Source organism: Pelophylax lessonae (genome assembly GCF_965119305.1).
Source record: "Pelophylax lessonae genome assembly, chromosome: 11".
Taxonomy (NCBI): Eukaryota; Metazoa; Chordata; class Amphibia; order Anura; family Ranidae; genus Pelophylax; species Pelophylax lessonae.
The window spans coordinates 167,333,064-167,349,811 of record NC_138778.1 but is presented as its reverse complement, the minus strand read 5'-3'; the positions used below and the strand labels follow the sequence as shown (position 1 = coordinate 167,349,811).

The 16,748-nt window shown below is 43.2% G+C and overlaps 1 protein-coding gene across 1 annotated transcript in view; it reads right to left on the bottom strand.

Moving 5' to 3' along the window:
• The window catches only part of LOC309567068 (NXPE family member 1-like), a gene marked incomplete at both ends in the record, with an annotated part of 48,048 nt that extends 40,841 nt beyond the window's left edge, over positions 1 to 7,207 (bottom strand). The window contains 2 exons of the mRNA XM_082272390.1: positions 6,302 to 7,023; positions 7,115 to 7,207. Of these exons, the coding sequence (XP_082128516.1) occupies positions 6,302 to 7,023; positions 7,115 to 7,207 (815 nt within the window). The remainder of the gene's footprint in view (positions 1 to 6,301; positions 7,024 to 7,114) is intronic.
• Between the last annotated feature and the right edge of the window lie 9,541 nt (positions 7,208 to 16,748).

Sequence of the window (16,748 nt, the reverse complement as noted above, 5' to 3'; positions counted from 1 at the left end):
GTTCAATATACTGCAGTAAACGTGCACTAATGCAGTTCATTAAATGGCAGTAAATGTGCACGAATGTACCTCAATATACTGCAGTAAACCTGCCCTGAAACACTAAACTGACACTAAAGTAAAAAATTAATGGTCACATTACACTCACACTGCACTTACTCTACACTCATAGAATCACAATAGTACACTATAGCACACTAAGTTGCTAGTAGCAATGAACAGAGCCCTGTTCTCCACTCCAATATTGCACTGCAAATGGCTTATCTGAGAAGGATCTTTTTTAGTAGGGGGTGGGTATGAGCATCATTACTTTCTCCAGTAATGGCTCTAACAGTGTTCTGTGCCCTGATTGGGCAAATCTGTCATTGATTCAGCCAATCAGGGCTTTCAATGCACTGTGGGGCACACATAGCATTGTGGGGTGCTCGGGGGCCGAACAAATGCCCCAACAATTCAGGTGTACACCGAACGGGCGAACAGCCAATGTTCGGCACCATTTCATGCTCGGGCTGAACTAGTTGTCCCAACAATAAAGCTGGGTTCTAATCAAGGGCTGGGACATTGGGGAGTGTATGAGGAGCAGCTGCCCAGATGCAGTGTTGTCAAGTGGGAGGGAGGGTATAGGATTTGACAGTCACCTGTCATTTATAAAAAAAAAAAGAGGCCAGCAGAGAGTCTTCCACTACTCACTTTCTCTGTCGCTCTGACTGATAAAAAGGAGGGTGCAGCTGAAGAAGCAAGTAGTGGAAGAAATCCTCTGCTGGCTTCTGCGTTTAAAAATGACACTGTGATTGGGGGAGCTGTCAAATCCTGTGCAGAACCTGCCCTGATGGAGGTCTAGGCAGCCCAGTGTGGCTGGCAGAGCAGGAGATCTTCCATCTGACGCTTCTCATCTCAACCCTGGTATTCTGACCACACAACTTTCCAATAGAGGTCTGTATAGGGTAAGCAAAGTAATCCATTTTAAAAGTGCTTTATAACTAATCTCTACTGTCTCACTGTAATGTACATTCCTTTCGCTACAATGCCTTCTTTTGTACTCCATGGTGTCCACTCCAAGCAAAGTTGTTGGTATTTACAGCCAGGGCCATGCTTCTGGCTCTCCATTGCTTTAGAATGGGGTCTATGGATACAGAGTGCAGAAGAAAGGAGGCATCAATGTACTGATTCTTACCAGAGATACTATATATCGGGCAGAAGGCGGAGGCTGCCACGGGCGGAGCAAGGAGACAAGCAATGAGAGCACCTCTAGGAAAATAAGGAGATAGGGCACTGCTTGCCATCAGGTACTGGGCATGCTACACCTACCTACCCGCACACAGGGCCTGCACGGGGAGTAGGGGCAGAGGAGTCACTGAAGATAGGGACAGGGCTATGTGGTCTCTCTCACCCCACTCTTACACTCTACCCCTCTCTCTCTCACTCCCCCGTCTCTCAGCGCCCCTCTCTCACACTACCTCTCTCTCTCTCTCTCACCCACCCGCTCCCTGAGCCCCCCTCTGTCTCTCAGCCCCCCTCTGTCTCTCAGGCCCCCTCTCTCTTAAAATCAATTCCTCTCTTACACTCTCTCTCTCTCTCTCTCTCTCTCTCACCCACCCGCTCTCTCTCACTCCACCCCTCTCTCTCACACTCCCCCATTTCTCAGCCCCTCATCTCTTAGCGCCCCTGTATCTCAGCCCCCATGTCTCTCACCCTATCTCTCTCACCCCATTTCTCTCTCACCCCCTTTCTCTTACTCACTCCCTCTCTCACCTACACTCAGCCCCTCTCTCAGCCCCCCTCACACTCCACCCCCCTCTCTCACACTCCCTCATCTCTCAGCCCTCCCCCCCCATCTCTCAGCACCCCTGTCTCTCAGCCCCTGTCTCTCAGCCCCCCTCTCTCTCAGCCCCTCCCTCGCCCCCTCTCTCTTGCTCTTCCCCTCTTTCTTACACTCCCCCTCTCTCAGCCCCCCTCACACTCCACCCTCTCTCTCTCCCTGTATCTCTCGGTCCCCCCATCTCTCAGCCAACCTGTCTCTCAGCCCACCTGTCTCTCAGCCACCCTCACCCCCCTCTCTCTCACTCATCCTCTTTCCTACACTGGCCCCTCTCTCACCCAACCCCCCCACCCCCTTTTCCCTCTCTCCATCTCCCTCTCACTCACCCCCCTCTAACTCCCCACTCTCTCTCACACCGGCCCTCTCAGCCCCCCTTCTTTCAGCCCCCCTCTCTCTCACTCCCCCTCTCTCTCTCCGGCCTCTTTCTCTCACTCCCACCTCTCTCTCAACCCCTCTTTTTCACCCTCTCATGATATAAAATAATAGATGTGGGGGGGCCTTTTGGCAGGCTTCATTGTTTTCCGGGGGGGGGGGGGCAGGCATGCTTGGACCAAGGCAGCACAATGTCTTGGGCCAGCCTGGAGCTATACAACCCCAAACTTTACACCTGGCAGGCACTAGTGTGGGCACCTGGATCAATTGCTTCAAATCTCTTGTGGGGTGCCCAGGGTCCTAGACACCATGATTGTCCCCTCTGTAGCAGAGCAGCTAGTATCTCTTTGATCAGGGGGGAATAAGAGGATACTGCATGTGCTGGGGGGCACTTTTGGAGGGGAGAGGACTTGTGATAGAAGAGGGGGTTGGATAGAAAATGTTACCCCCGCCCCCAGCACAAGTTCTCTCTTCTAAAGAGTACCCCCTCACACACAGTATCCACTTACACCCCCCCCCCCAAATCACTACAAGTATTCTTTGACAACTTTTCTCCCTTCCCTGTGTCCCACTCCCATGCAAGTCTCATGTTGTTTATTAATTACAGACCTCGGATCAGTGGGACATGCAGAGAGGTGTCCATCCTCCTCCCACTCCTCCTCCTGTCTGTATACACTGTACAGGAAAACATCTGAGTCAAAGAGGAGGAGGGGTCTTCAGTCATCTCTACACTGTATGCCATCAGTGTTCCACTGTCAGGCAATGGAGGGGGAGAGGGAGAGATGCGGCATACGTAACACCCCACACAATCTGCGAGGCAGGTGTTACTGGTGATCGCACCAGCATCCCTACTTGGCACATCACTGTAGCCACGTGCAGAAACCTTTTCCGAAACTGGGCTCTGCTCCGGGGTTCACATACTGGGCTCTTGATTTGAATTTCACTGCCTTCCCCCTCCTGGCATCCTCAGGCAGCTGCTTAAGCTGTCTATTGCTTGCACCGGCCCTGCTGATGTAAATGCAAAGCAGGTACTCTGGAAGAGGGGCAGAGGAAGCTGAGCTGGTGAGAGAGAAAAGTTCTTAAAAGACATCATTAATTCTATTGTGAACATAAAGGATGACTTGCTGTAGAGTGCCTGCAGCTACAGAGGTAAGTGTTGATCATGTTAAGCTCATTTACTGCTTGGTAAGACTATGCAAATATTTGAATGTCAATAGTCTGGTTACAACTTAACTTTAACCACTTAACCTCCGTAAGATTAACCCGCCTTCATGACCAGGCCATTTTTGCAATAAGGCACTGCGTTACTTTTTTTTTTCTTTTTTTAGGCACTGTGTTATTTTGACTGACAATTGCGCAGTTGTGCGACTCTGTACTCAAATAAAACGTATGTTCTTTTTTCCCCACAAATAAAGTTTTTTCTTTTGGTGGTATTTGATCATCTGCTTTTTCTTTTTTTTTTCTCTCTAAACAAAAAAAGACCAACAATTTTTAAGAAAAAAAAAAAAATATATATATATATATATATATATATATATATATATATATATATATATACAGTGGTGATTGAAAGTTTGGGCACTCCAGGTAAAATTTTGTATTAATGTGCATAAAAAAAGCCAAGGAAAGATGGAAAAATCTCCAAAAGGCATCAAATTACAGATTAGACATTCTTATAATTATGTCAACAAAAGTTAGATTTTATTTCCATCATTTACATTTTCAAAATAACAGAAAACAAAAAAATGGCGTCTGCAAAAGTTTGGGCACCCTGCAGAGTTAATATCTTGTACTGCCCCCTTTGGCAAGTATCACAGCTTGTAAATGCTTTTTGTAGCCAGCCAAGAGTCTTTCAATTCTTGTTTGAGGTATCTTTGCCCATTCTTCCTTACAAAAGTCTTCCAGTTCTTTGAGATTTCTGGGCTGTCTGTCACGCACTGCTCTTTTAAGGTCTATCCATAGATTTTCAATTATGTTGAAGTCAGGAGATTGTGAAGGCCATGGCAAAACCTTCAGTTTATGCCTCTTGATGTAATCCCCGTGGATTTCGAGGTGTGTTTAGGATCATTATCCATTTGTAGAAGCCATCCTCTCTTTAACTTCAGCTTTTTCACAGATGGCATCAAGTTACCATCCAAAATTTGCTGAAATTTTATTGAATCCATTTTTCCTTCTACTCGTGAGATGTTCCCTGTGCCACTGGCTGCAATACAACCAAAAAGCATGATTGATCCACCCCAATGCTTAACAGTTGGACAGAGGTTCTTTTCATTAAATTCTGTGCCCCTTCTTCTCCAAACGTACCTTTGCTCATTCCGGCCAAAAAGTTAAATTTTAACCTCATCAGTCCACAGAACTTGTTTCCAAAATGCATCAGGCTTGTCTATATGTTTATTTGCAAAGTTCAAACTCTGATTTTTGTGGTGAGGACGTAGAAGAGGTTTTCTTCTGATGACTCTTCAATGAAGACCAAATTTGTACAAGTATCTCTTTATAGTGGAATAGTGTACCACAACTCCAGTGTCTGCCAGATCTTTCTGGAGGGATTGTGCAGTCAAACGTGGGTTTTGAATTGTTTTTCTCACAATCCTGCGAGCTGTTCTGTCTGATATTTGTCTTGGTCTTACAGATCTTGCTTTAACTTCCACTGTTCCTGATGACTGCCATTTCTTAATTACATTTTGAACAGAGGATATTGACATCTGAAAACGCTTTGCTATCTTCTTATAGCCTTCTCCAGCTTTGTGAGCGTCAACTATTTTCAGTTTCAGTTTTCTAGACAACTGCTTAGAAGATCCCATGGTGCTGATTGTTGGGGCAAGGTCAGATGAGTCTGGGCATTTAAAACCTTTGAGATTGACATCACCTGGTCTTCCCAGACGATGATTGAGAACAATCCATGACACTGGCAGGTCTCAGCCTTGCAAATGGGGCAGTGCATGCTATAAATTCTGCAGGGTGTCTAAACTTTTGCAGACGCCATTTTTTTGTTTTCTGTAATTTTGAAAGTGTCAATGATGGAAATAAAATCTAACTTTTGTTGACATAAGAATGTCTAATCTGTAATTTGATGCCTTTTGGAGATTTTTCCATCTTTCCTTGGCTTCTTTATGCACATTAATAAAAAATTTTACCTGGGGTGCCCAAACTTTCGATCACCACTCTGTATATATATATATATATTTATTTATTTTTTACTTCCTGCTATAAAACATATCCAAAAAAATCAAATTTCTTCAAAAATTTAGGCCAAAATGTATTCTGCTACATATTTTTGGTAAATAAAATCCCAATAACCGTATATTGATTGGTTTGCGCAAAAGTTATAGCGTCTACAAACTATGGGATATTTTAATTTTTTTTTTTACTAGTAATGGTGGCAATCAGCGACTTCTAACGGGACTGTGATTTTGCGGCGGACAATATGGACACTAACTGACACTTTTGACACTTTTTGGGGACTAGTGATATTATTACAGTGATCAATGCTTAAAAACTATGCACTGTCACTGTACAAATGACACTGGGGTTAACATTGGGAGCGATCAAAGGGTTAATTGTGTGCCTACCCTAGCTTTTGTTTATCTAGACTGTGGCAGGTGCTTTTAAGAAGGGAAGGCGTGGATCCATGTCTCTACTTTGTAGAGACACAGGATCAATGCCTTCCCTACTGACAGAACAGCAATCTGCCTAGTTTACATAGGCAGACCGCTGTTCTGCCTCTCTCCTCGATCATTGGCAGGTGTCGGCGGGCATCGAGTACGCAGTACACGCTGATGGACTCCCACTGTGTGTGATCACAGTGGAAGTGCGCCGCTGGCGGCACACATGCGCGTACCCTAACCCGCAGGGCCGGATTGGGTATATATAGGTGATCCGGCGCACAGGTGCTGCCCTATAGCAGTAAAACTGCTATGGGGCAGACCTGAAGTGGTTAAAATAACTCTTTCCTATGCTTTTTTTTTTCTTTTACGGTCTGAATTGCCCATTTTTACAACAGGTTTACTAAAACAGTCTGCAACAGAATTCTGTTCAATCCCAGGTTTGGAACCTCATATACTATAATATAAACTATGCCAGGAATAAAAATTAATCTTAGGAAGTACTTACGTGGAAAACAGAGTCTTGTTTACATCGGTGAGGTATGTATAACGCGTGTTCCCACTTTTTAATGATATGAAAGCCTCACAAGGTACTGCTGGTAACTTGATACAGTAGAAAATTTCTCTATATTTACTGTCCATATATTTACATTTTTCTTGTTGGGAATTCAAGTAAAAGCCACATTCCGTATATACCTCCTGGCTTTTATTAAGGAATTTTCCTGTGTAGCTGATATAATTGTATCCAATATTCCTCGCTTTCCACAACAGAGCTACCCCTTCACTGGGATGCATTAGGAGAATAGATATTTGTACTTGTCCTTCCCAAAATAATGTAAAATAAATATTGTAAGTTCCATTATTGAAGTCCTCGATTCTTCCAGAAGCTCCAGCTCCAAGCTTTGGTGAAAAGATTCGGGCTCTTAAAATGTCTCCTCCATAAGTCTTACTTTTCCCCAAATAATTGAACATCTCAACCTGAACAATCAAGGTGTCTCCAACACAATAATTAGCTTTAGAGTTAAATATTATTGCTTTGCTATTCATCGCACTAGTGGTTTCATTAAAATACATGGTGTCCTTTTGGGGCATTGTACTGTTTATCCTGGTCATTATCTCACTTACTTGTTGGTCGGAGGGTTTGTTATCCATTGTTGTGGCAATGTATCCAATTTTTCCATAGGCAGGAGCCAGATGATTTATAACATTGAGAAAGTGAAAGTTGGAAAGCTGATGGGAAATAGTCAAGATTTCTACTGTTACACTCTTAGCTTTATTCACAGACACAATTTAAACGCTAGGTCTACAACAAAAAAAATACCTGATTGAAGTTTAGATGAACAATGTAGCTGAACACCGCGATAACTGTACAACACAAAATGATCATATACACTTTTCTGGTTGATGTGAACATTCTGTTGGTCTCCTGAAACAGAAGGGGGGTAAAATCAACCAAATGTGAGCCACAATTTGTAGTATAGTTAAAGAGAGATCTAAAAACAATGGCCAACCCAAAGCAGCTTTCATGTTCATCGTCTTGCGGTGGTTAATTTCCCTCTGTGCTCTATTGCTCTTTATACAGTAGTTTTGCCTGAAAAGGCATGGGTAAGTTTAATTTATGATGATCAAAAGAAAAAAAAAAAAAACACACAAAGTGTAAAGATTAGGTTGAAAAGATTGAGGATCCTAATGGATGGTCCACACCAACCCATGCTAATACAAATTTACACACTCCACTATAAAATAAGTCGTTGGAACTTATATGACCCATCTTGATTCATACCAGACCTTCCCGCATTCTTACCTTACTTATTCAAAGCTATGCCATCGATCTTATTTTTTAACCAGTAGACCCTATGGCAGAAACACCTTGTGACCTTTAAAAGATACCCTTTATTACTGTAAGAGAGAAAGTCACTAATATGACACACCATGAAGACAAAACGTAGGAGGAGGGAGTGCCATGAAACTAAAGTCTCATACTTTCAGTTATGAATTCATTATGAATTTGTTGGTAAATATTATGTTTGTGAATATGCAGCCAATAATTTTCAGGGTTCTCCTTTTTCAGGATTACAAAACCGTAAGTAAAAACAAAAAGGTGAGAAATTAAGTGTAGTGGCCGTGGTATACAAAAAGTTCACATTATATCAATTATCATATACTGTATTTTTCTGATGTTGAGAATTATAATTATATTGATATAATATTGCATAAAAACAACAAAGTAAAAACACTAGTTCAGTGTGGTTGTTAAAATATACAATTAAAAGGTTGTGTAGTATACCATGTGTCTATACATGTATAATGCATGTATAGAAGAATTACATAACTAACAAAGGATATAAGGATCTTGTAATCAAGTTAAAATTCAACATCAGCGTTCCCTAAGATTATTCTAGGAGATCTCCATCAGACAGTTTCTGCATATTCTCCTCTGAGGATGTCTGATGAACTCCATTTTCAGTTGTCCAATCTTTGGTTACATATCACCAGCAAGCAAGGTCCACCTTAAAACATTAATTGAAACCCATACCTCATCTTTCCCAATGGAAACTTCTCCAACCTAAGGTCATTGTGGTCAAAAGAGACCTCACAAAAGTTCTATACTGAGAGTAGACTAGATGTCGAACTATAGAACTATATCCCTACCAATCATGTTTTTACCAGATGGCGTTCCTATATGGAACACACTTTCTCTTCTATGGAAATCACATCCCTTATTCAATCTTTCCAACATACGGAGTGGAATCTCAAAGCCAGCTTGATCAATTTCTTGGGCAAATTATAACTCATAGCCCCATTGATCTCCTTCATCTCCAGCCTTTGGTTATCCTAATGGCTACTGTTTCTCCCATTGCAAAACCTGCAATCTCATGGAGGGCCAGCTGCCCCCATTCCCTCTTTTTCCATCCCCCTCTTTCCCTTTTTTTTTTTTTAATTTAGATTTCAGGTTCAGAGTCTAGCATTTGTTTACATTCTGACCCATGTTATGTACTCTGCTGTTACCTCTATCTAATACAACAGTGTTTGTTCGGAGTCATCCAACCCTTACCTTAGTTTTCTCTTAACGGTCTATGCGAGAAAGCTAATCATTGAATTACTTTTGATGGAAATATGAATTTATTTTATATAATCTTTATTTATTTTCATACAAAAGCAAATAACAACAGCACAAGTGCTAGGGTAACGAAGGGGGCACAAAAAGGTAAAAGGTATACAGGCAGGCAATAAGGAACATAGGATGATGGAAATATGATTTAACTCGTTATGCAATACTTTTGCTTACAACCTGTTTGGACACCCTATTTGTATCCTCACTACTTCTGCTCATTTTATAGAATGTTCATCGAGCTCAATATTATATTGTACCCAGATGTCCTAACATTATTGTAAAGTCCCTTTTTTTGTTAAAAAAAAACAAACATGTTATACTTACCTGCTCTGTGCAGTGGTTTTGCACAGACCAGCCCAGATCCTCCTCTTCTCCTCGGGTCCCTCTTTGGCTCTCCTGGCCCCTCCTTTCTGTTGAGTGCTCCCACAGAAAGAAGCTTGCTATAGGGGTACCTGAGCCATGGCTCCCTTTGTCTATTCAGACACAGAGCCACTGTCTGGCCCCACCCCCTTTCTCTCATTGGCTTACTAAATTTGATTGACAGGAGCAAGAGCCAATGACACTGCACTGCCGTCTCAGCCAATGATGAGGGAAAGTCTCGGGCAGCCAAGGCTTTCCTGCAACATTGCTGGATCTAGATTGGCTCAGGTAAGTATTAGGGAGGCTGAGGGGGGTTGCTGCACACAGAAGGCTTTTTTCTTAATGCATAGAATGCATAAAACCTTCTGACTTTACAACCACTTTTAATTTTGAATAGACATATTTAAAAAATAAATAAACAATTGTATATGTATATACATTCTAGTATTGTATATGCTTGTATTAACTGTTATACGTGTTAATTTGTGCATCTTTTATGATCTCACCTCTAGAGTCTTGTACTTCCACTTCTGTGCATATAGACCCATCCATGGAATCAGATATACATGTACATCCAAAATATATTACTTCCTACCTATAGCCTACCTCAATCTTCTTCACACGTCATACACACATAGATGCACTGTAATACTACAGCAGTGACTAAAATTTTTCAGAATGACACAAATATACATTTTCACAAAGTCTGCTGCTTCAGTGTTTTTAGATCTTCTTTTTTTTCAGTTGTTACCATGGTATACTGAAGCATAATTACAAGCATTTCATAAGTGTCAAAGGCTTTTATTGACAATTATATTAGATTTATGCAAATATTTGCAATGTTGACCCTTCTTTTTCAAGGCATACTTTTAGTTAATTTCTCAGCCACAACCTGACAGATGGCGGCCCATTCTTGCATAATCAATGTTTGGAGTTAGCATTTGTGAGGGTTTTTTTTTCGTTCACCCGCCTCTTGAGGATTGACCACAAGTTCTCAGTGGGATTAAGGTCTGGGAAGTTTCCTTGCCATGGACCCAAAATTCGATGTTTTGTTCCCCAAGCCACTTTTGCCTTATGGCAAGGTGCTCCATCATGCTGGAAAAGGCATTGTTCATCACCAAACTGTTCTTGGATGGTTGGGAGAAGTTGCTCTCGGAGGCTGTTTTTGTACCATTCTTTATTCATGGCTGTATTCTTAGGCAAAATTGTGAGTAGTCCACTCCCTTGGCTGAGAAGCAACCCCACACATGAATGGTCTCAGGATGCTTTACTGTTGGCATGAGATAAGACTGATGGTAAAGTTCCCCTTTTCTTCTCCGGACGAGGTTTTTTCCAGATGCTCCAAACAATCGGCAAGGGGATTCATCAGAGAAAATGGCTTTACCCCAGTCCTTTGCAGTCCAATCCCTGTACCTTTTGCAGAATATTTGTCTGTCCCTGATTTTTTTCCTGGGGAGAAGTGACTTCTTTGCTGCCCTTCTTGACACCAGGCCATTCTCCAAAAGTCTTTGCCTCACTGGGCGTGCAGATACACTCACACCTGCCTGCTGCCATTCCTGAGCAAGCTCAGCAATGGTGGTGCCCCGATCCCGCAGCTGAATCAAATGTAGGAGACGGTCCTGGCGCTTGCTGGACTTTCTTTGGCACCCTGAAGCCTTTTTCTGAACACTCTTCATACCATTCTGAAGTACAGTGTCTTGTGAAAGTATTCGGCCTGCTTGAACTTTTCGACCTTTTGCCACATTTCAGGCTTCAAACATAAAGATATAAAACTGTATTTTTTTGTGAAGAATCAACAAGTGGGACACAATCATGAAGTGGAACGAAATTTATTGGATATTTCAAACTTTGTTAACAAAAAACTGAAAAATTGGGCGTGCAAAATGATTCAGCCCCTTTACTTTCAGTGCAGCAAACTCTCTCCAGAAGTTCAGTGAGGATCTCTGAATGATCCAATGTTGACCTAAATGACTAATGATGATAAATAGAATCCACCTGTGTGTAATCAAGTCTCTGTATAAATGTACCTGCGCTGTGATAGTCTCAGAGGTCTGTTTAAAGCGCAGAGAGCATCATGAAGAACAAGGAATACACCAGGCAGGTCCGAGATACTGTTGTGGAGAAGTTTAAAGCCAGATTTGGATACAAAAAGATTTTCCAAGCTTTAAACATCCCAAGGAGCACTGTGCAAGCGATGATATTGAAATGGAAGGAGTATCAGACCACTGAAAATCTAAGAAGACTTGGCCTTCCCACTAAACTTTCAGCTCATACAAGGAGAAGACTGATCAGAGATGCAGCCAAGAGGCCCATGATCACTCTGGATGAACTGCAGAGATATACAGCAGAGGTGGGAGACTCTGTCCATAGGACAACAATCAGTCATATACTGCACAAATCTGGCCTTTATGGAAGAGTGGCAAGAAGAAAGCCATTTCTTAAAGATATCCATAAAAACTGTAATTTAAAGTTTGCCACAAGCCACCTGGGAGACACACCAAACATGTGGAAGAAGGTGCTCTGGACTCTGGTCAGATGAAACCAAAATCAAACTTTTTGGCAACAATGCAAAACGTTATGTTTGGCGTAAAAGCAACACAGCTCATCACCCTGAACACACCATCCCCACTGTCAAACATGGTGGTGGCAGCATCATGGTTTGGGCCTGCTTTTTTTCAGCAGGGACAGGGAAGATGGTTAAAATTGATGGGAAGATGGATGGAGTCAAATACAGGACCATTCTGGAAGAAAACCTGATGGAGTCTGCAAAAGACCTGAGACTGGGATGGAGATTTGTCTTCCAACAAGACAATGATCCAAAACATAAAGCAAAATCTACAATGGAATGGTTCACAAATAAACATATCCAGGTGTTAGAATGGCCAAGTTAAAGTCCAGACCTGAATCCAATCGAGAATCTGTGGAAAGAACTGAAAACTGCTTCACAAACGCTCTCCATCCAACCTCACTGAGCTTGAGCTGTTTTGCAAGGAGGAATGGGCAAAAATTTCAGTCTCTCGATGTGCAAAACTGATAGACATACCCCAAGCAACTTACAGCTGTAATCGCAGCAAAAGGTATTAACTTAAGGGGGCTGAATAATTTTACACGCCCAAATTTTTCAGTTTTTTATTTGTTAAAGTTTGAAATATCCAATAAATTTCGTTACACTTCATGATTGTGTCCCACTTGTTGATTCTTCACAAAAAATTACAGTTTTATAGCTTTATGTTTGAAGCCTGAAATGTGGCAAAAGGTCAAAGTTCCAGGGTGCCGAATACTTTCACAAGGCACTGTATATGCAAATTGCCATTATAAAAACACTGAATCAGCAGACTTTGTGAAAATTTATATTTGTGTCATTCTCAAAACTTTTGGCCATGGCTGTACATGCACTTTTAACAAAATATGTTACACAAAAATAGGGCAAAAATAACACTGAAAATTGTTTTCTTTCTAATTCATATTTATTGTTATGGCATTATCCAGTTGAAGACCATGCCTCTTCTGGTACTTTTTGTTTACAAGTAAAAATCTGTTTTTTGTTACGAGAATATTACTTAAAACCCCTGTAGCACCCTACAGGTGTCACAAGTTAGCCTGTAGTTTGTTTGTATCTCTTACCTCCTTGCTGCTATCTTCACATGTGGTGTTTGGCTGCTCTGTCTCCTATGGGCGTTGCCTGCACCACTGTGGGTTATATCCTGTTCCTGTCTATTACTTCCTGGGTCACCTCCCTGTGTGCTTCCCTACATATATACACATGCTCAGTGCTCTGCTCCTTGCTTGAGCAACATCGCTGTTCTCTGAGCTCCCATCCCTGTAACCTTGGCTATTGTATCTGATCTCCTGTGTACCGACCCGGCTTCGTTTGTCAGTCTATGTACATCTGCTGCCTGTCCTGACCACAGCTTGTCTCTTGGATATCCTTGTAGTCTCCTGTTTACTTTGCAAACGCCAGCGGTATCCACATATTCAGCTGGGCCTACCTGGGGGCCACGACCTGGTTCCAGTCTGCTGCAAGTCCATCCCCACCACCAGGGGCCTTGGTGAAGAAGCAGGCTGGGACTTAAACTCCGCGCCCTGGGGAATCCTGAGCTGGGGATCTATAAGGGCTCACTACCACAGACCCGTTGACAACAGGTAGGTGCTAGGTAAATGTATAGTGGGCCTTGTCTGCCTAACAGCAGGGCCATGATTTCTTTTTGGTAGGGTGTCATGGCTTCCAGGTGTGTCTGCTGAGGGGGGGAGTCTCCACACTGGCTCTGTGAGAGACTTCTCATAGGGCAGTGGAAGAGACCCAATCAGGGATACATTCAGGCTTGTAACTACCCCAGAAGGCAGATTCTGTCACAAAGAATTCTGGGAGTGGGTATAAGTTTGAGGGAGGGCATGATTCATTGTCTTTGGCGGGAAGCAGAGTCCCAGGAGGGAGAGGACGGCTGTCTCTCCTCCTGCCAGAGGAAGTCTCGGGTGCTGCCTGAGAATCCAGAGAGTGCGGAGTTGAGCTGAGGGGGATCGGGTGTGCCGAGAACCAGTGGAAAGCGAGAAGGGTTCAATCCCAGGAATGCCTACACAGGTCGTGAGTACTGAGGATTGCCCCTGGGGGTCTGCCTAGAGTCAGTGGGGACCACTCCGGAGAAGGTTCTAGGATCCAGGAGTCGGCTAGCTGTAAAGGGGGTACCTAGGTTGAGGACCCTGAAGTGGTCAAGGAGGCGCCTGCAGTTTTGGCCCTGAAGAGTCAATGCACAGTGTAAGTGCATTTGTTGAAAGTTGCAGCCATACAGGAGTACACAGCAAGCTACCTCAAGCCAGGGCCAGGCTGGAGAGAGTAGTCAGTGACTTTGCAGTGCAAGCAGTGTCAGATGTTCAATGTTCCACAGTCCTGGATCTTCTGGACTTAAGTCAGAGTTCCAGCACAGCTTTCAGAGATAGTGTGTTCAAAGCGTCAGTAAGCGTTGGCTATCGTCGGCTGGCGTCAAGACAGCGCTAATGGGCATTTTTGCTATAAAAGTCCCAGAATTGTACATAGTCGAGCCAAAGGAGTATCCCACTCATTCCCTTCTCCCATCCCCTAAAACTACAATAAAACAACCAAACAAAGATGCCGGAGTTGTCAATGTGTCAGTTCTCACACCCAGGGCCGCAGCTCACATGGGCTGGAGAGGTAACCGGGAATGATGGCAGACCCACCTCAGGCCACAGGCCCGGAAACATTGCTACATCCCCAAAAATTATATATATATATATATATATATATATATATATATATATATATATTTTTTAGCAGAGACCTTAGAGAATAAAATGGAGATTGATGCAATTTATGTCACATGGTATTTGCACAGCGGTTTTTCAAACACAATTATTTTGGAAAAAATTATTTTTTTCTTTTTTTTAATCAGATAGAAGTTTATTTGATAAAGTCAACAAGCCATATATTAACCACTTGCCAACCACCCCACGCAGATTTATCGCGGCAGGGCGGCTAGGCTACGCATAATCATTTAGATCTACGTGATTATGTGCATGCGGTGATTAGACACAATGGGAGTCAGACCGCAGGAGGAGTGGCAGCGATCGCCCCTGGCCTTCCGCCGTCGTCACAGAAACTGACAGAAGACCCGTCTGCTTATGTAAACGAACCAGGCGGGTCTTCTGTCACACAGGCAGAGAGAGATCATGAGTTTCAGCTAAGTGGAAACCCCGATCTATGTGCCTGTCACAGAGCCTCCCCCCCCCCCACAGTCGGTAAGCACATTTAGGCATCTATTTGATCATCCCAGTGTTACCCCTTCCCTGCCAGTGGCATTTATACAGTAACAGTGCATATTATTTAGCACTGATTACTGTAATAATGTCACTGGTCCCCAAAAAGTGTCAAAAGTGTCGGTTAGGGGTCTGATCTGTCCGCCACAATGTCGCAGTCCCGCTAAAAATTACTGATCACTGCCATTACTAATAAAAAATAAAATTTTAAAAAAGTCCAAAAATCTGTCCCATAGTCTGTAAACGCTATAACTTTTGCGCAAACCAATTTAATATACGCTTTTTGGGATTTTTTTTACATAAATATGTAGCAGAATACAAATTGGCCTAAACTAATAAAAAGATTTGATTTTTTAATTTTTTTTTATTGGGAATGTTTTATAGCAGAAAGTAAAAAATATTGTGTTTTTTTTTTTCAAAATGTTCGCTCTTTTTTCGTTTATAGCGCAAAATCTAAAAACTGCACAGGTGATCAAATACCAATAAAAGAGAGCTCTATTTCTGGGAAGAAAAGGACATCAATTGAATTTGGGTACAGCGTCGCACGACCGCACAATTTTTCGTTAAAATAACGCAGTACCGAATCGCAAAAAAATGGCCTGGTCATTAAGGGGGTAAAACTTTTCGGAGCTGAAGTGGTTAATATGAACGTTCCAGCGAGTCCGTGTAAATTGTAGTGTCCTCCAAAATAAAGTACATAGCCACAACTTAACACACTTGGTAAGACAGGACAGTTATATTCTTTTACCTCACATGCACTGCACCTACAAAGAGTTTTCATGTAAATTGCCCCTCCAATAACCTGCTCGGTCATTTCCTGATAGTATCAATTTTACCCATACTATCTGCTGGTGTTTCACATTAACAATCTGTCTATGATCAGGTCTATTTGGGCTAAGCCCGACACTGATATCCAATTTCCCCATCCTTTTTAAAACTTATGTGGGTTACCTCTTTGTGCATAGATCAATTTTTCATACCTAAGCACAGTACCAATGTGAACTATCCACATCTGCATCTGCATGGGAGATCCAATGTAGAAGAATGAGTCTGTGGGCAGTGGTGTATTTTGTTTTTGTGCTGCCCTAGGCAAGACTAAAATTGGGCGCCCCCCCCCCCCTCACCCTCCTATGTAAATTTGCCCCACTCCTTCCATTTTAATGGATGTGACTCCCTCCAAAATTTAAGGACTACAAGTCCCAGCATGCACCCCTGAGATCTCACGAAAGGGGGGTGGAAGAGAGAGGGGGTGGGTGAGGGAGAGAGAGAGGGGGGGAGTAAGAGAGGGGGAGATGAGAGAGAGGGGGGGAGGGGGGGTGAGAGAGGGGGGATGGGAGAGAGAGAGAGGGGGGATGGGAGAGAGAGAGAGGGGGGGATGGAAGAGAGAGAGGGGGGATGGGAGCGAGAGAGAGAGGGATGAGAGAGAGAAGGGGGGATGGGAGAGAGAGAGAAGGGGGAATGAGAGAGAGAGGGGAATGAGAGAGAGGGAAGAGGGGGGTGAGAAAGAGAGGAGGGGGGTGCGAGAGGCAGCTCTAGCAATCACTGGCCAAATAGAATCGCAGGTGGAGGGGGGGGGACTTTTTTGCTGCCCCCCTGCAAAGTGCTGCCCTAGGCCTGGGCCTTGTTGGCCTAGGCCAAAATACAGCACTGTCTGTGGGTCTGAAACAGAGCTCTGCCAGCTGCCTCTCTAAGGAAACTATCCTGCACCACC